Source organism: Typopeltis vanoorti, chromosome 5 (assembly GCF_054136105.1).
Source record: "Typopeltis vanoorti isolate ZY-2024b chromosome 5, IOZ_Tvanoo_1.0, whole genome shotgun sequence".
Lineage (NCBI taxonomy): Eukaryota > Metazoa > Arthropoda > Arachnida > Uropygi > Thelyphonidae > Typopeltis > Typopeltis vanoorti.
Genome location: NC_143553.1, coordinates 148163329 through 148183925, shown reverse-complemented (window position 1 = coordinate 148183925; position 20597 = coordinate 148163329). Strand labels below are relative to the sequence as shown.

Below are 20597 nucleotides of genomic sequence, written 5' to 3'. Positions count from 1 at the left end.
CATTAAAATATAGCACATCCTTAATCTTATTAATGCATTAATTCAATTCTAAGATGCACTTTTTTTTTAAACATTTTAACATCTAAGATCAGAATACATCTTACAATTGCTTTAAAAAAAAAAAGTTACCAATCACCAGTTCATGGTTAACAATTAAGCATGTCGCAGTCAAAAGTTATCTCACATGTAAATTTAAACTAGAAAAGAATCGCTAAGGAATGATATCTTTCCCAAAGATGTTATACACTGAAGTGGCAATGAATTAGGGAAAGATACCTAGTAACATGTTGGATCCATTTTGGCCCTGATAACCAGCACCACAGGATGAGGCAATGACTCCATAAGCTTGCAGAAATGTTTCACAGGTATGGCAATCCATGCATCCTCCAGAACTGTCCACAATTCGCTCAAGTTTGGCAGTGATGGAACATGGGCCTACAGACTCTGCCCAACAGTATTGAAAAGATTTTCAATGGGATTTAAATCAGCACTTCTAGGAGTTCATTTCATTATTTCGAAGTCAACAGAATGCTCCTGGAAGAACCAAGCAGTAGCCTGGTTCCAGGAGCTGTTGAACAATTGTCGTGCTATTAGACACCATATCCAGTGAGATGCATGAGGGACATAAATGGGTGTAAATGGTTGGCCAAGAGTTCCACGTACTGGGATACATTGAGCAGTCATTGGTGTAGGTACCAAAAATCCCAAAGACCCACCAGCTTGTACAGTTCTGGCCTAACATGCAAGATCCATGGCTTCATGGGTTTGGCACCATATCCTCAGTCTCCCCTCAGCACTGTGAAGTTTAAATCACAATTCACATCACTCCATGCTACCTATTTCCAGTTTTCAATCATCCAGTTTCGATGTTCTTTAGCCCAAGCAAGGCATTCAAGCTCAGTGTCGTGCCATTAGAAGTGGGACTCTTGTGGGTTGGTGGCTCCAAGCCAAGACAGTGAAGTGAATGTTACAAAGGATTCAGACAATCAGCCTTGAATGATTATGGGCTTCGGCATCTGACTCACATCGTGCAGACCAATAGGGACCAAACGATGCAAGTCAGATGACGAAGACCATGATCATTCAAGGCTGGTTTGTCCTTTCCAGTTTGTCTGCATGCTTGTTTTTTCTCCCAGAATTTTCATATTCCTGGAACATTTTGAACTGTCGAACAAAAAAAATCCAAGTTTGTTGACAATTTCGGAGATTGAGTGACCCATCTGTCAGGCACCTATGATCTGCCCTAAATCTATATCCTGCACCCTTCCCATTATGCTTCTCTCAATGAATGCTTAGGGAACCAGATGCTGACAGCTAAGTATAACTACAGTTTCTGACATGCATGCATGCAAATGCAGGAGTTGTGGCACAGAATTTGCATCTATTATCACTAATTCAATGGCACTTAAAAAAAGGATGATAGCTGAGCTAATGAATGGCTGGCCTGGATGGTCTGGAATAGATGTCTAGGATCTCTAGGTAACCCATTTAATACATTCTTGATGTGTTTCATGGACATTTATTGAGTAATTCCATTAAAGAATAAGCGTGTCGAAAAGTACTGCAACTCAGTTATTATTCCTTGTGGCAAGACTACTCAACTGCAATCCTTTGATGTTTCAGTCAACAAACTATTTAAAGATCATTTGGCAAAGAAATGCAAGTCCTGATTGTTGTCTGAAAAACCTTTGCCGCCTTTTGGTAAGATGAGAGTATTTGCATCAAAGCTGCTTGGAAGAAAATATCAGAAACATTAGTAGAGCATGTAAATAATGCATCAGATGACAGAAAGGATGGATGATATTTTGTGGGAAAATTTGGGCATCAACAACTAAGCTGACAGGACAATGTAAACACATGGAGTGAAATCTGAATATTTTTAGATACTGTCAATAAATTGTATTTTGTTATAACAATTACTGTTGTACCTTACACTAAAAAATGAAATTATTGGTAATATGTTAATCAAAAAAATTCTACAGAAATATTGACTCACCCTTTTGAACAGACTTTATCTGGAATGCGATCTAAGAAATATGAAATATATTCATTGAACTGATTTCCTGTTGGACGCTCTGTACGGCTCATACTACAACTTTCACACTCACCTAAAAAAAAAAAAAAGCAATTAACATTATAACATACTGATAAATTAGTTGATTCCATTTTACAGTCAAAAAACACTGCGTGGTTTTTAAAGTCATAATTCTCACAACTAACCTGTGTACAAAGGCAATAGTCAAGTATACAAAATATCCAAGTTTAAAAATCTAAATTGCAGTATGATTGTAGTAGGATGTATTCGGCTTGCTTTCATTATATTCTTATTTCAAATGAATTGAATAAAGTCATGTATAGTTCTGTTGTGTTTTTATAACCCTAATTTATGCACTTTTTAACAAGACTTTCTACTAACTGGCAACATTATCTCTCTCTCTCTCTCTGCTGGTAGTATTTAAACTTACAGCATACAGTAAATAGGAATTACTGAAGTTGTAAAAGATAATATAAAATGAGAACATGTATATCATCATCCTAAGTATTATTTTCTCTGGCATCTCCAGGGAGTCAACTCCTTGTAAGAGGCCTTACTAAGCATTATTTACACAACTCATTCAACAAGGAAGCATTCACAACCACCTCTAGTGACTCATTTTATATTCATCATCCTTCAGGCAAAAAATCTAGTCCTCACAACCTTGCTAACAACACTCTTACATACAATTTTCAGGGATGAACTCATGCTTGCTTACTTTCTGCCATGTACCGACAAGTCTATCAATTCTATAAAACCCTTTAATAATTTGCATGTTTCTATCATAGCTCTTCTTTCCTGCCTATTAGAACTAGCCTTTTTAATATACAAAGAAGCATTCCACATCCCTGTCACAATCTTAATTACTCTTCTCTGAACTGTCTCCACCATTTCAAGATCTCCCCAATGAAGCCAGGCAATCAGATCTGTGCAGAATAATCCAAATGTGGCCTTATCAAAGCCTTATAAAGAGGAATAACAACCTTCCTATTTCTTTGTGTCAGTATATTCTTCAACATCCAAGTAATCTGATGAGCTGTTCTGGACATATTTGCAATATACCCTCAAGGGCTCCCTGTCCATAATCAACCCCAAATCCATAGCCTGTTCTTGCAATCCAGTTCCATCATAGTATGCTGTTTGGGACTTACACTTTGCACATTAAATTGGCAGCTATTATCCTTTGTCCATACTGCCAGTTTATATAAGACATATTTCAGGATCACTATACAAGAAAACCTCACTTAATGCAATTAATTAATCAATCAATTAATGTGCACTAAGCAAAATTGCATTAAGTGAATACAATAAATAATAGGAGTAATTATAATTCATCAGATAGTCCAAATTTGAAAAAAAAAATCATAAGCTATATTACAGGATAAAATCAAAGTTAATAAAAATCAATTGCTTAAATTTTTATTTAATGTTTAAACATTTGATTGCAAAAAAACTTTTTTGCAATCTACTACTTTTTTGCAAAAAAATTAAGTAAAGATGTCTGAATAGGGTTCAATTTTTTCATCTTGTCATGCAATTTGTGAGACTGGCGATCACTTTATCAAGATTTTGGTGGACTTCAAAGCTTAACATATATCAGGATCAGCAGCAAACAAAATTTCCATAGCATGCTCAATGCGATTGAAAACTAGCTCGCATTCTTTTACAGTTATAGCTTCTTAGTCGTAATATTATCTTCTTGTTCGCACTCCTTATCTTCTTCTTCATATGCATGCTGTTTTTCTAGTTGAAGATCATTCTCGGTCAAATGTTTGAGCAAGTTTCTCAGCTTTTACTCTAACGTAATTACTTTTCTTCTCTTTTTATTACAGCCACTTTCTTTATCAGTGTTTATCTTTTCATATCAGGGGTTGAATATAATAAAGCCTTATTGGTATCCAAATTAAAGCAATCAAATGAAAGAAAATAGTATTATTTCACTCAGTCGCACTGATTATCGTGCATATCAAATTCACATTAAGAGAGATTTTCCTGTATTATCTCCATTAACTAATGCTTTTCCCAGTTTGGTGCTATCAGCACACAAACTGAACATTTTCCCTTAAATCATTTTCTATCATTAAGCGGCTCTGTAGCATAATTGGAAGAATGACGGTACATTGCACCCTTTGATTAGAAAAGGCCTAAGTTCGATTCTCGTCATGACAGGAGGAATCTTTACAAGAAGATGAGTTAGCCAATCTCATATGGAGGTAACAGGATTTTTTTTCTCCTAGAAACTCAGGTTTTTCATCCTGCATACAGACAAATTGGGCTTTCAGAACACATGCAATTCACAGGAAAAAAAAATACTAGCTATGGTGGTGGTAGTGGCCAGTAGATTGCGCTGAGGTTGATTATTGGTAGTAGAGTTTCGGTGTAGTGGTGGAGACGGAGAGTTGTACAATAGGTGTCCTCCCATGATGAGTCTTCAGACTCCTTGGAAGTGTCACGAATAATAATAATCACTGATGTATTAATTAATCATCAGTGGTTCAAGTACAGTCCCAGCAGAACACCACTAGTCACTAGACAAAAACAAAAAGGAAAGATGGATCTCAACCATCCATGAACTTGACTTCACCAAATCTAGCTGGAAAAGCTGATCACTTCTGAGAAAATTAAGGGGGGGGGGGAAACCAACAACATACAAGCCACCAGAGATAACTCCTATGGTTTCCTGAGATAACTCAAATGGCTAATCATTTACTGAAAACCTCCAAGATAAGTCCCAGCTCTACCAGGAAAATAACTGTGCAATCTTCCATAAGAAAAAATCTGAAAATGGTCACCGAGCTTCCTGAACTTGTACAACCAGTTTCTCTTGAAGAGGTTAAGGAATCCTTAAAACTCACCAAGAATGGCAAGGCTGCAGGAGTGGACGGTATGCTCCCCGAGTTTCTAAAACATCTAGGCCAGCGAGGTCAAACATAGCTGACCGCCCTTTTCTCAAATATTATAACAACTGGAAAACTATCAATACAAGTAGTGGGAAGCCAAAATAATTATTGTGCCCAAACCAGGAAAAGATCCAAATAATGTAAAAAATCTATGACCTATCTCCTTGCTTTGCTCCACCTTTAAGCTCTTTGAACGAATTCTCCTAAAAAGAATTTCACTACTCACTGAAACAGCACGCACGGTTGAGCAGGTTGTGTTCAGGCCAAAAAGAAGTTGCTGTGACCAGGACCTGATAACACAGATTGAAGAAGGCTTCCAGAAGAAACTTAAATCCAAAGTCACTTTCACTGACCTAACATCAGCTTATGACGGTCTGGATCAGGAGTCTCCTCCTAAAGCTAAGCAATATCATAAGGTGCAAAACAACTTTCCAGCTTTTTGAATCCATTCTCTCCAACAGAAAGATCCGGCTCCATATTGATGGGAAAAAGAGCAGACCCAGATTCCTCCACAGGGCTCTGTGTTATCCCCTTTACTATTTAACATCTATATTTCTGACTTACCACATACCAGTGCAAGTAAATATATATATGCCGATGATCTCGCTATCCACCAGTCTACCTCCTTTGCCAACCTGGAAACAACCTTGAACACAGACCTGAACATCTTGGAGGAGTACTTCAAGTAGTGGTACCTGAAGCCAAATCCAACAAAACTGTCCACAGCATTCCACTTAAACAATGCAGAGGCGAATCGACACCTCAACCTCTCCTGTGACAAAATGGTAAAACACGAGCCTCACCCAAAATACTTTGGAGTGAGGGCAGAAGCCTAACCTATAAAAGGCACATCGCCAACCTGTCCAACAAAGTTAAAATGAGAAATAATATCATCTCACAGCTTGCTGGAACAGCCTGGGGTTGTGGTGCCGATGTCTTAAGGTCATCTGCACTAGCCCTTGCATTCTCTGCACCAAAATACTGTATACTCCTGTCTGAGAAAGAAGTGCGCACATTAACATTATAGACAGGGCTGTCACCAGATTAGATCACATCCTGAGGCAAACAAATATCACTCTTGATAGATTATAAGACAAAAATATAAGAAAATCTACAATTGCTATTTTGTTTTTATTACAAGAGAAACATTAATGCAAACAGAGTTACATAATAATATTCATTAAATGTTTGCTCTATGGAGAAATCGCACAACAACACTTTATAAGCTCTTCTAAATTCAAATTATAACCTATGTCTGCCTCTATCAATATAGTTGCTAGACCAACCAATCTTTCTTGGATCATTGCTGTTTGCAAATAATTTTTAATCAGTTAAAACTTGGAATAACTTCTTTCTGCACTTGGTACACTAACAAGAATTGCTAGGGTAGCGACGACACCTACTTCAACATGGCCGAATAAGTGCCCTTATTAAGCTGTGCCGTGAAGCAGGCTGCTTCTATGCTACACCATGTCAACAGTACTGATTACAGACACCCAGCTACTCTACCAGGCACACAATTAGTGTGACACTGAAAAGCATCCCTCTCCCCTGGCTGCCTGTCTTATCTAACATTGCTCCACTGAGTATATGGAGAAGACAAGCCTCGATTAAAGTATTTAATAAAGTAATGAGTGACCCACTACTGCCCCTGCACCAGACTTTCATAAATCCATCTGGTATTTGCCTAAAATCACAAAACCCTTTCTGGTCCTTGACTCAGCTTCCAGGTATGTGTTCTCCTTCCACCTATTAGCTGCAAAACTTCACTTGTCTATATTGTCACTTGCCTCCATAGTGCAATTGGAAGAAAAATGGGGCATTGCACCCTTTGATTGGAAAAGACCCAAGTTAAATTATTGTGGTGATTAGAGCAATCTTTATATGGGCCTTTTAAATTAAAGAGTTAGCCAAATATAAAGGTAAAAAGGTTTTTATTCCCCAGAAACTAGTTTTTCATCACACACAAACAAGCAAATCAGGCATGAGAATGCACACAATTTGCAAACAAAAAATACTATTGTTGGTGATGGACAGTCTATGGCATTGTATATAGTTGGAGAATAAAGTAGCACAGATGGTAAGCTGTGTGCAGTGGAGTAGTAGAGTACAGTACCTCCCCACAATGAGTTCTTGGACGTGTCATGTAATAATAATATTTGGTATGCTTCTATCATCTCTCTCTCCATGGTCTATTTCTCAAACTTGAATAACTAGCAAGGTGAGTGTTCAGATAAACTAATGTGATGGAAAGCTGTTGCCTTCCATGGAATGCATTGCCTGATAGTGGTGAGAGCGAGAAAGGTCAATGAGTTTAAGGAGTGGTATGATAGACTGTGTTTCCTAGGAGGGACCTCCCTCAATGAGTCTTGATAGACTGTGTTTCTCAGGAAGGACCTCCCACAAGTCTTTTGACTCCATGCAGGCCTGAATAATAATAATTCCATAGCACTGGATGAAGGTGGAATATACCAGATTCTTGTGAGAATGCCTACAGTAAATCAGTATAAATGATGCACTCTTGGTAGCATTTATTTTATATGCTTTAGTCCAAGATTTATGGCATGTATCTCAGCATTTGTTATTTTAGTGGGATTTTGGAACATAGCAGCAAATACCACTAGAAACTTTACAAACTGTATAAATTGAAAAATCAGGGTTCTGAGGTGTGTTTTAAAGCACTACCATACAGAGGGAATGATGAAGTATTTATTTAGGTTGCACAGTAGGAATGTAGGGATAATAAGATGGAAATTGTGCAATACATACAATGCTGTCTAGAACGTGCAATGACTTTTTTAATACGTAGACCAAAGGGCAGATAGCAGTCTCACATAATATCATCATGTTGGAGGCTTAATGGATTTTTTACAACACTCAAAAAGGATTAAAATAGAATTTAATACTTCCTATATTTTGTCCTAGTCACTAAGACATCTACTGGGATTATAAAAACAACTAATGTAACATGAACACAAATATCATACAATACTAAGCCCAACCACGTGGGTTACACTAAAGTCCCATCTTGGTGGAGTGCCCTCTGAGGGCGGTTGTAGGTGGCCTGGAATGTAAGGTGGGACCTCTGGTGATGAGTGTTTCCCAAATCTTCAGAAGCTTAATGCAACTGTATTTATTAAGATTTGGTTGGTTTCTGAGAAATGCTGCTGCTTCTAAGAAAAGTCTTTGTTGAATTTGCTGAGGTGGAGCATGGTAGTTTTCTTCCATGATACCCTGTGGGTGATGTCCAAAACATGGTCAGCAAGCCTGAATGACCATAGTTGTGTTTACAGATGTAAGACTTGTGTTCCTCCAAGCAGATTGATGCTGATCTGCCTGTCTGTCCAAAGTATGCCAGCTTACAGGAACAGGGTACTTTGTAAACTCCAGGCAGAGAGAGAGGAGGGAGCTGATCTTTCGTAGAACGGATAAGGGTAGCAAGTTTGTGGTGGGGCTTATATGCTGTGTGTAGGTTGTACTTTTTTAGAATCTTTACTATTTTTTTCGGATGTGCCACGGATGTAGGATATGGTGATGGCATTTTTAAAATCTTGTTGACAAGAAGGACGAGAAATGGGGGAGGAACTGATTATTTTTTTGATACTGTGATTGCTGTAGCCATTGGAGAGGAAAGTGCTGTGTATGTGGTTAAGCTCAGTAGTGAGGGCAGTTCCACTGGAACAAAGATTGTGGGCTCTCTTGGTAAGAGTTTTAATAATGCCATATTGTTGAGAGGGGTGGTGGTGAGAGAGTTTGTGAATGTATAGTTCGCCCACCGTTTGTAGGTCCCTGCTTCGCATCTTTCCAAGAATAGTCGATTCATGCTGAAGGGGAGAAAGAAATGAAGGACGTCCGAATTGGTCGCCAACACGCGAAATCACGTGCTTTATAGGTAAAATTTTTCAACTGTTATACAAGTAACACAGTTAACTACAACAATCATTAAAGAGAAGTTAATTTTCCGACCGGTAATAATAAACAACTCATCACTTATCACAACTCATCTATTATTGGAATGGATTCTCCTTTTTCTGAGATGCGCAGAAGTGTCGAAGGATCTCTAATCGGTGGGCGAACTATATCTACCTGTGTGTGTGGGTTTTAGAAGGCAAGTGTATCATTAGGCAAATGTGTAACTAAGGTGTCTAGGAAGGGTAAACAATTGTTATTTTCCATTTCCATAGTTAACTGGATTCTTGGATGTATGCTATTGAGATGACTGAGGAAGGAGTCTAATGTGTCTGGGCCATGAGGCCAAATAGAGAACACATCATCTACATATCTTAGCCAGATAGAAGGTTTGAGTGGGGCTGGGTCTATGGCTTGTTTTTCAAAATCTTCCATATAGAAATTGGCAGGGGAGGGAAACCCCATGGCAGTTCCCTCTATCTGCATGTAGATTTTGTTCTTCCAAGAAAAATACCCAGAGTTAATGGCAAAGGAAAAGAGATCTAAGATGTCAGAAGGAAAAACGTTTTCTAAGGTGTCAGTTAAGGGAATATTGGGAAACAAAGAGGAGATATCAAAGCTTACCAATATGTCTGCATTATTCAAGTTAAATTTTCTATGAGGGCTTTAAAGTGGGTCGAGTTTTTTATATAGGAAGTGGACCTTCTAGTGGGGGGGGAGGTCAGAGAGTTGGCCAGCTGTTTAGACAGTATGTAGCAAGGTGCATTGGTGGCATTTACTATAGGCCTAGAGTGGGGGATTGGGTTTGTGGTAAACCGTATATATTCGGGGGGGGGGGGGGCAGAAAGGTTTAAGTTTTTTCGTGATGTCAGGAAGATACTTTTTTTAAGTAAGATTTTTAATTTCTTAACTTGTGTTTTTGTGGGGTCATGTTCTAGCGCGACTGTGGAGGATAATATTCATTTTACGGTTGTATTCACTGGTATTAAGAATGACTGTGGCATTACCCTTATCCGCTCTGGTGATGACAATACTTTTTTCTTTCCGTAGTTTCAGGTGAGCCGTGCTTTGGGCATATGATAAATTACTTTCTGGAGGCGAAGAATGAGCAAGGATGTTGGCTACGTCAAGTCTGATGTTGTTGGCTATCTCTAACGGTAAGTGACCAATCCCACATTCGATGTTAACCAATACATCAAGCACCGGCACTTCCTTCGGAGTGACGGCAAAATTACGGCCGAGGCAAAGGGCGCTGATGGCATCGTCGCTGAGCCTTTTGGAAGAGAGGTTTACTATTGTCTGGAGCGGTTGATTTGTGGTTGTGGTTTGTCTTTAACCAGGTTGTTATATTTCTTGACGTGTTTATTTTTTATTTTTTGAAATTCTCTCTGTGCGGAAGTTTCTGAAATGCCACAGAGAATCAACCAAAGTTGAGGGTTAAGAACGGTGGAGAGCTCTGAATGTAAGGAGCCAATGGCGGCATTCGTCACTGAGAAGGTGGCACGAGTAGAGGCGATTTGCTCACATAGTAATGCCAAGCTGGCACGGTTATATATGCGGAGTGCTTTTTTGGAATGGAAATTGACCTTCAGTTTAACGCAGTTCGGTATCACCCTTGTATCCCGACATCTTTTTAAAAAGGCCAGCCTATCTGGTTGCCTAGACAGTTGTAGTTTTGACTTACTATATTGCTTGGATTTGCGTGCTAAATCTTCTCCATGAATCCTCCAACATGATGTCCTCACAGCACTTAAGCCTCTACACAAGAATCACATATCAGTTTTTCAAGCATGGAAAAAAACTGTGGTTTTGTCAGGCAGGAATTTTGTTAGTGTACCGCAGAAACAGCTGTTGGAGTCGAAGCAACAGTGAGGGATTCATTCACTTCAAGAAATAGGAATAGATGAAATCTGGAAAGCACCACTTTCATTTCTGATTGGCTGATGGTGGATAAGATACAATTATCTGAAAGTACTGTCTCTAGAAGAGAAAATATCCATGTCCCATAATCCATTCTGATTATATATGTGTGTGATAAAAATAGAGCAAAGAAGAACATCAGTCTGCACCCGAAAGAGATGGAGGACAACATGCAAAGGATGATTATTCAGACTTTAATGTACTTGGTGCTTATCTCTCAGACGATGCAAGATAGAAAACCTTTTTTTTTACTAAATATAAGTCCTAAGAACTTTGCTCAGTTGCAAATGGGATTGTTTTTATTCTAGTCTTAGCCTCTTGGCAGTGCCACATTTATACTTTTGGAGGCCCTAGGCACAACATCATTATGAGGTCTCAAAAGAACAAGTCTATTTCAGTTAATCAAATGCACATATATCTTTTTTTAGTTTATTGAAAATAAAAGTCGAAATTTCCATAATAACTCATTTTAATAAAATAAAAATAACACAACATTGGTTGCATTTTAAAAAAGTATAAAAATACTTAAATATAAAGAGCCAATAGGCTTCATTTCGGCGATATAAACATTATTTAAATTAATGAGATATTAAATCCCACATTGTTTTAAAACCGAATAAGAAACTCAAAGATTGGAATCAGAGAGTTTCATGCCTAATATAGTATAATAAACTATAAAAGTATCGGCGATTACTAGCGTGAGCTAATGCAAGTAGTCCTAGTACGTAGTACAAACTCGGGCAACTCGCAGCAAAGGAGGTAAACTTCAGATCGCTATTCTTGGTATTTTCCATAATGTAAAAACACATTTCCTAGGATATGTATGCTGTTATTAGATTATGGTGGGAGGTCACTACCCAGACTGGTGCATTAGCTCACGCTAGTAATTGCCGATACTTTTATAGTTTATTATACTATATTCGGCATGAAACTCTCCGATTCCAATCTTTGAGTTTATTATTCGGTTTTAAAACAATATGGGATTTAATATCCCCTTAATTTAAATAATGTTTATATCACCTTATTGGCTCTTTACATTTAAGTAACTTAATGAGGAAGCTTTTTGACAACTCGTATAGCAGAATATATAAGTTCTTTTTGCTATACCCTTTGGTATTAATTTGGTCTAGCTACTCACTGATGAAGCCTTAATAAAGGCTGAAACCGGTCTGGGTAGTGACCTCCCACCATAATGTAATAACAGCATACATTTCCTAGATGTATGCTGTTATCTCCCGATCAGAACTTTACCTCCTTTGCTGCGATTTGCCCGAGTTTGTACTATGTACTAGGACTACTTGCATTAGCTCACGCTAGTAATCGCCGATACTTTTATAGTTTATTATACTATATTCAGAATGAAACTCTCTGATTCCAATCTTTGAGTTTCTTATTCGGTTTTAAAACAATGTGGGATTTATTATCACCTTAATTTAAATAATGTATAAAAATAAATCATTTCAAATTTAAATTTAAAAAAAATTAATAACTAAAAGTTTTTTTTCTGGCTTTGGTTTTTACAAATATATCTAAAATGTCATCATAAATAATCGAATCCATTACATCCGATTCAATGCATAATAACGACAAGTCACTTGTTTTATTTTGGTGCAAGTTGCTTCTTACATAATTTTTTATTCGTTTCAACACAGAAAATGAGCATTCAGCACTTGCATTTGAAATAGACATCGTCAAAAATATTTTTAGAATTGTTTCTATGTTCAAGAAAGTAGACCTTGACCCATCGTTTATAAATTTCTCATCATCATCATCATCATCATCAAATTCCTGCCATGTACCCTCAAGGGGTGTACAGGATATGATAGTACTACATGAAAAAAATTACATCATTATTAATTTCCTATCTACAATTTTCCTCCAAATCAGTCTGTTACTTGTCAACACTCCAATATTATCAGATCTTATATTTCTATCATCTAAAGCACTTTGTACCGTATCAATCCACCTATATCTTGGTCTTCCTCTCAGTCGTTTTCCTGCCAACCTGGAAGAGAACACTTGTTTTGCTAATCTTTCCTCGCCCATTCTGTTTAAGTGACCATACCACCTGAGATTAGCTCTGCTAACGCATTCCTGGATGCTGACAATGTCAAGTTCTTTCCTAATATCCTCGTTTTTAATATGATACTGCCATTGATGCCATCTGTTCACGCCTATAATCTTTCTCAGGACTCTCATATCTGAAGTCTCTAGTCTTTGGTCAAGTGTTTTACTTCTGACCCAGCTCTCAGATCCATAAGTTAAAACTGGTTTGAACACTGTCTTGTATACAGCTAATTTAGTGTTCCGACTAATTTCTCTCTTATTCCATATGAATTTATTCAATTGACTTCCCACCATACCAGCTTTGCTGATTCTGTTGTCTATTTCTATATTTAATTTACCATCTTCAGTAAAAATCGTGCCTAAATAGCTGAAATGTTTTACTTGTTCCACAGGTTCTCCATTCACAACACAGTTGACATTTTCAATGATTCTGCCTATTTTCATTGTCTTTGTCTTTTTATTGCTGACCTTCATACCATATCTATTACAAGAGCTATTCAATTTAGTCAGAGAATCTTGCAGACTTGTAGCGGATTTATTTAGAAGTATAACATCATCCGCATAAAGCAAAGAGCTGACATTAACATCTCCAATTTTGATATCATGTTTAATACCACTTTCCTTCATAATGTGATCCATATAGATAATGAATAACAGAGGGGATAATGTACATCCTTGTCTCACACCAGATTTAACATTAAACCATCTTCCTGTACTTCCTTCAATTCTAACTGCTGACTTACAACTCAAATAAAGACTAAGTATTGCTTGATATAATGTCCCATTGACACCATATAACTGCAGCGTATTGAATAGCTTCTCTCTTGGCACCTTGTCATATGCCTTTTCCAGATCGACAAAACTTAAATACAGATCTTTGTTATATTCCCATGCTTTCTCGACTATTTGTCGTAAAGTGAAGATCTGATCCTGACAGCCTCTATTTGGCCTGAATCCAGCTTGTTCTTCACCAAGCTTTTCTTCCACAATTCTTCTCAACCGTTTCTCAAGTATACTTGCATAGATCTTGCCAGGAACACTCAGTAGGGAAATACCTCTGTAATTCTCACATGCAGTTTTATTTCCCTTTTTATATATGGGTACTATGAGAGCTCTACTCCAATCATCGGAAATTCGTCCCTCTGTCCAGGCTTTCTGAACTATGCAGTGCAGCCACTGTAAGACTCTTATACCACCATACTTCAGCATTTCTGGTCGAATGTCATCTACTCCTGCTGCCTTTCCACATTTCAAGCCTTTGATGGCTTTTTCTACTTCAAGTATGGATATGTATTCCTGACTGCATGCCTGGTCAGTCTTTTTTACCACTGTGCTGTCATCACTGCTTGTTTCATTTAGCAGTTTTTCAAAGTAATATATTTCATATTTCATATATCTCCATACTTCAAGGATATCTTTTTCTCCCGTTTTCATGTCACCTTTATTATCTCTAATTCCTTTTATAGCACTCTTTCCTCCATTCTTAAGCTTCTTCAACAACCTCCAGAATATTTTGCCACCTTCTTGATACTTATTTTCTATATTCTTGCCAAAGTCCTCCCATGACTTTTGTTTAGCTAGTTTTACACAGTGTTTAGCATTCTTGCATTTGTCTCTATATTCTCTAAGAGCACAAGCTGACTTATTTGACAGGAACTTTTGGTATGCTTTCTTCTTTTCCTTCACTGCCTCTTTAACCTCCTGTGTCCACCAGGGAGTTCTGATTTTTTTATCCTTACAAACAACCTCACCACATGCCTCTCTTGCAGAATCAATCAATGTTTTCTTCAGAGTTTGCCACTGAATCTCCAAGGTTTGATTCCTGTTCTCAAACTCGTTCATTTTTCCTTCAATAATCTTTGTGTATTTTAGTCTACAGCTCACATCTGAGAGCTGCTCAACTTTTATTCGCTTTAAAACTTTCTTAGATGTTCTTCTTTTCAATATGAAATTCAATTTTATCCTGCTCAAGACTAAATAGTGATCACTTCCAATTTCAAATCCTCTGTACACTCTGGTGTCCTGCACCAGGGAGAAAACATCACTATCAACAATAACATAGTCAATGAGACTTTTCTTATTCCTAGCCTCTTCTCTCCATGTGAATTTGTGCACATTTTTATGTTGGAACATGGTGTTAGTAATAACTAGTCCATGTCCTGAGCAGAAATCCAACAGATATTTGCCATTATTATTAGCTTTGCTCTTTTCTCCAAATTTTCCCAAAATATTTTTGTATGTCTCACAATCATTTCCTACTCTGCTATTTAGATCCCCAACAAGGACCAACTTTTCATTTTTCGTTGTGTCAGTTGCTTTTTCTAAAGCCTCAAAAAATTCCTCCACTTCTACCTTAGTAGAACCTTCTGTGGGACCATAGGCACAAATAAGTTTCATTGTCCAGTTCCCCATTCTCATATTTGCCCACATTACTCTACTTGAGACTGACTGCCATTCAAGAAGATTAGCCTCGTATTTTGTGTTGAATACTATGGCTACTCCTTCTTTTCCTTGATTGTCATTGCCTGAATATAACATTTTGTATTTATTGCTCAGAAAGTTCTACATATTTTAATTGAAAAAATTTTCTTCCTTTATCATTATTAAAAATTGCTTAACTTCACCAATAAATTTTTCTGAGTCTATATCAGCCCCATAAGACTAAAATTTTGTTAATACTAGTCTTGAGCTATATCTTCAAAAAAAAAAAAAAAAAAAAAAAATGCCAAACCTATCTGTCTAAACAGCTTTTTTGCTCTTTCATTAATTTCCAAAATTAGCTTATCACAAAGACAAAGTATAAACAATGAAATTATCTTTCCCATGTAATATACAAGTAATCCTCAGATTGTGAAATTTAATCACACTTTTTTTCCTCGTTTTTACACTCTTTCCTTCTCATCTGTTAATAAATTCACTTCTTCATTTAAAGCAGCAAAATTAATTCTTATATCTAAAATATAATCAACTAAAGACTAACAAATTATTAGCCAAAAACAAATCCATATTGGGATCTTGTAGAGATTTACTAGCAGCATTTATTCATTGTAAAATTTTGTCCCACACAACTGTTAAAATTGCAGTTTCTAAATTGTCAAAATGATCAGCCAATGATGAGCTCTCTAATTTAGAAATAGGTTTTTCATGAGGAGAAATGGATCATTCAAGTAATGCTTCTTTAATTTGTTTCTATCCACGGTTTCAAAGCAATATAGTGTCAGCTCTTGCAGACCACCTCTTTTCACTTAGTCTTAACTGTTAAAGATTTTTTTTTTTCTAAATGTTTAAGGAATGTACCCCATCTTCTTGTTGATGATGAAAAGTAATTATATATATTTTGAATAAAACAAAAATACTGCACTGCTTCAGGACAAGATTCCGCTGCATAGTTGCCAATTAAATTTTAATGGATCAAAACTTCATGCAATTACTCCCTCTGCCGTTAATCCCGTAATGGCAATTTTAGAACCTGTAACATTAACTGTGGTGGAACAACCTTTGGTCACTTTATGGGTACTGTGTTACTTGGAATTTCCTTTACTGTCCTATGATATTTGATTTTTTTTTTTCCCTGCACAATTATTGTCTCTTCCCAAAAATAAAAACTAATTTCACAGGTGAGAAAATAATCAATCCTGAAATGACCAGAGATCAGCCTTTGCAATGAATCTATTTAGTAATAGTAAATTTGCTGCCTTTTATTCTCGAAATCAGTGTAACGGAACACGACAACTTTATGTTCTTTCACTTTACTGACAATACAGAAGAATTTTTTTTTGCAAATTTTCAAATGTTTGTTTCATTTAAAATATTATGTCAAATATTTATATTTTTTAAATAATATTTATTGAAATAAATGACATTTTGCTTTCTTTCCTTGCAAAATACCTTTATATGGATCGTCACATTCCAATTTTAGGAACAATTTTTTTTTTTATGAACAACAAATCATATTAAACTGTATTACTCAGGGTTTCTGATTGTGAGTCTTTTTTTTTTAAATATTAAAAATTTATACCCAATGATATTTTAGCAGGGTCTTTGCCTTTGTCTTTTGCTTAAAATTGCAACAATTTTTTTTTCTTTGTAGGATCTGCATTACTATAATATCCTGCGTAACCATTGGAGATGTGTTGAAAATATAATATGAAGGGTATCCAATATGGAATGATGCAAAATTTATGCTCATTTGGAAGATTTTCTACTGCATCTCTCCCTCTGTTCTTTTCTCCTGGAACTCAGTTACATAACTATTTTAAATTTCTACTGGTTCGAAAGCTTTCAGACAGTATTCAAAATTATTTCATTTTTTTACTTCATTTTACCATTTTGACAATAGAAATAAGCAATAATATTGTTGTACTGTTGAAGCTTCTAATTCTGTACTATTTCTTTGCGATCTGAAATCCGTTTTTCAGCAGTCTGCTGAAATTATTCAAAGTCTTAGCAATACTATGCTATATTTTCAATATGTAAAACTTTATGCATACCACACAAAAGAAAATTCAGTAGTGTTTATTTTATTTTAAATTCTAAATATTACTACGTCATCTTAGAAATACGTGATAATAATCCTCTTGGCTAGAGGAAAAGCTAAACCCTTAGATTACTCTCACTGCTATTGAGAAAAACAAGAGACAACGTTTCCTCAGAAATCACACTAAATTGCCTCAAGCTTAGCAGACAGAATACATCAAGAATGTCTTGTTTTGATTTCAGTTGTTGATTAGCAGACATGCAAACACAGCAAAACTGACAATTCTTTTACAGGCTGATACAACAATATTTATACCAAAACGATTTCTTGATTTATAGTGATTAGTTTCACTTTTATCATCGAAAAATTATAAGTTATTTGATACAATTATCTTGGAAAAAAGGATTTGAATTATTTAAAAGAAAAGGTGCATATGTATTACATAATCACTTATTTTTTGGAAGTGGGAGATTTATTCCTTTCTGTTTGAGTAACAGTCTGTAAGCTAATGAAAATTATTGAGAAAGTGAGGAAGGAACATGTCCAATAGACACGCTAAAAAGTGCCTAACAATAGACAAATACACACAGAATTTTATTTTATTTTATTTTATTATTTTTTTTTTACACTTTTATGATTGATTTACAGATGTTTGAAACATTTTTATTCTGATATTGCTAAAGATCAGTTTCCCCAATATCATATAATTTAATGATTTATAATTACCAAGAAATAATATAAATGAGAAAATATACAAAATTTGCTAATTCATAATAATCACAATTTAATTTCGTATCAGAATATTAAAAGTTCTCTGGTACAATTACTTTCAAAAAATACCAAATTGAAACAAAAAGTGCACGTTACCTAGCAGTATTTACGTGTGTGCGTGTGGTGATAATTTCGGGAAGGAAATTAGCCATCAAAGGCGAACTACAATGTTTATTCTATTATGAAAATTTTCAAAATAAAATTTCATTGTGACATATGCATTTATGCATGTTTCGAATGATAAACTGTAGGGAAAGTATCGTTACTTCAAAACTACTGCATAATATCAAAATTTTCCAAAAATATGTACATAACAGTTGACTTCATAACCTCCGTTTATTTCGATTTGTAGCGAGTGATTAGGGGAACCAAGAAAGTTGAAGTGCAAAAACCTACAGATTGCTTTATAAAAATTATGCATTATGTGATATGATTCAAGCAAAATCGTAAAAGTGTGAAACTTGGCACAATCTGCGAATTAACCTTCAGCTAAGATTATGAATAAAAAAATAAAGAAAACTTAATTTCGACAGATGAAGGCTGTATTTATTTTAAGATTCAAATTTTCATGAATTTATAAAATAATTGTTTGAAGAAAAATAATTATCACGAATCAAGTTGTGGAAGAATAAAATGTAATGGTGATTAAAATAATTGGAAAAAAAAATTAATAGTAACATTGATCTTCCAAAGTGATACAATATAAGAAGAAAGTATGAAAAGATTTATTTTGCGCTGGCATTAAAAACTATAGTTATACGATAAAACAAATAGCAAAAATGAATATTACTCGTAGGTATTTAGTCTAGTATAACTTAGATTCTGTTTACCGAGCAAATGGCAAGCAACTGCATTTCTTGCTATAGGCAATGAACGTAGCTACTTACGCCAGGTAATCTAGTTAAGTGTTCTTTTCAGCATGAAGGATTATCGCACCTTCTAATGGTCATATCCATGTTCTTTTGACAAGTTGGACAGAATCTTATCCAGGTTTTGCTGGAGTGTATATAAAGCAGCAAAGAAATGGTATGCTGACATACATGAATTTTATGCAATACAGCAGTTCCTGTTATTTTATATTCTAAGGAAAGGAGAATGTATTTCAAATGGAGGTGGGAGGCCTCACAAAATTTTCAGCAGCCTCTAGTTTTTATATTATGAATTCAATATTTAAAAAGAAGTATTTTATTTTGCAACTATAAATAGGCTGTTTTTTAAATTGTTTGTGAGGAGTAAGGTTTTAAAATGTAGCTCCCATAGAGAGTGAGGCCCCAGCTTGCGCCTAATGTGCCTTATGGTAAATGTGGCCCTGCTTCTTGGTAAGGATAAAAATGATATTTGCAGCAAAAGTACATAGTCTTCTTTGATGAGATCTTTACTCCACTGCAAATTGCCAGGCTTGCTGCAAATGAACAGCATGTGATTGAAGGCACATAGAGTGTGAGATTGTTGGATCACATCATGGGATCAGAAGATCAGTGGCCATAGGATATTTGGGAGGCTGCCAAAGTGACTTTTTTTTTTAAAGTTAAGAACAGGTTAATGTGTTGAACTGTGAATATGTGAAATCATAGCAGGTAATTACAACAAGCTTAAGAGGTAGCCTGAAGCAGTGCCATGTCATAAGAATCCAAGAAAGGATGTTAGCAGTACATGGGAGGTGGTTAAGGAGTGAGTGTTGTCTAAAGGAAACAATATCAGATAAGAGAGGATAAATGCAATATGAGTAGTATTCACTAAGCAGAGGTTGGGAGAAAAAAATCTGAGAGTATAATAGGAAAAAATGTCACCAAATGTGGTGGTAAAGAAGACAAAATCAGATCATGAGAAGAAATTAGCCAAGAATGGCAAATGGAATCTCAGCTCTTTTGCTCAGAAAGTTCTTTTGGTGAATAAAAGCAAGAATGACTATGAAAAGAGTATACAAATATTTCATACTGAAGATAACCTTCAGTACACCTATTTAAACATGAGTCTTGCAACAGGATGAGTCCCAAAGTGGAAAAATTTCCACTTCGAAAAAGAGAGAGATTGAGACTGCAAATTATAGGACAATCTATACATCTCAGGTTGTTGTTAAGGTGTTAGAGAAGCTGGTGAGAAGTAGGATTCAGAAGCGAGTTGATAATAGTAGTATTCTTTATGATGGTCAAGCATGGGTTTATTGGGGGGGGGGGGTCATGTTTCAGCAATCTGCTTGCATATTACAATAAGGTGAGAAATTCACTTTATAAAGGAGATCAATAGATGGTATACTTGGATTTTTCACTGGTCTTTGATAGGTTGCCCTATGAAAGCTAGTAGTTAAATTAAAACAGATAGGATTAGATAATAGACTAGTGAGTTTGATAGCTGACTGGCTGTCTGACAGGTATCAGAGGATTATATATGAAGGAGTGTGTTATCCCAAAAGAGGAAGGTTAATTAGTGGAGTGCCACAAAGATCTATTTTGGGACCATTATTGTTTAACTTGTGAGTTAATGACATTGGAACTAACTTACGTGGAGATGTGCAGTC

At 35.9% G+C, this 20597-nt stretch overlaps 1 protein-coding gene across 1 annotated transcript in view; it reads right to left on the bottom strand.

Annotated features, from left to right (window-relative positions):
- The window catches only part of LOC150106928 (NPC intracellular cholesterol transporter 1-like), a 920722-nt gene that overhangs the window by 190512 nt on the left and 709613 nt on the right, over positions 1 to 20597 (bottom strand). Inside the window, exon 20 of the mRNA XM_090393507.1 lies at positions 1997 to 2108. Within this exon, the coding sequence (XP_090249633.1) occupies positions 1997 to 2108 (112 nt within the window). The remainder of the gene's footprint in view (positions 1 to 1996; positions 2109 to 20597) is intronic.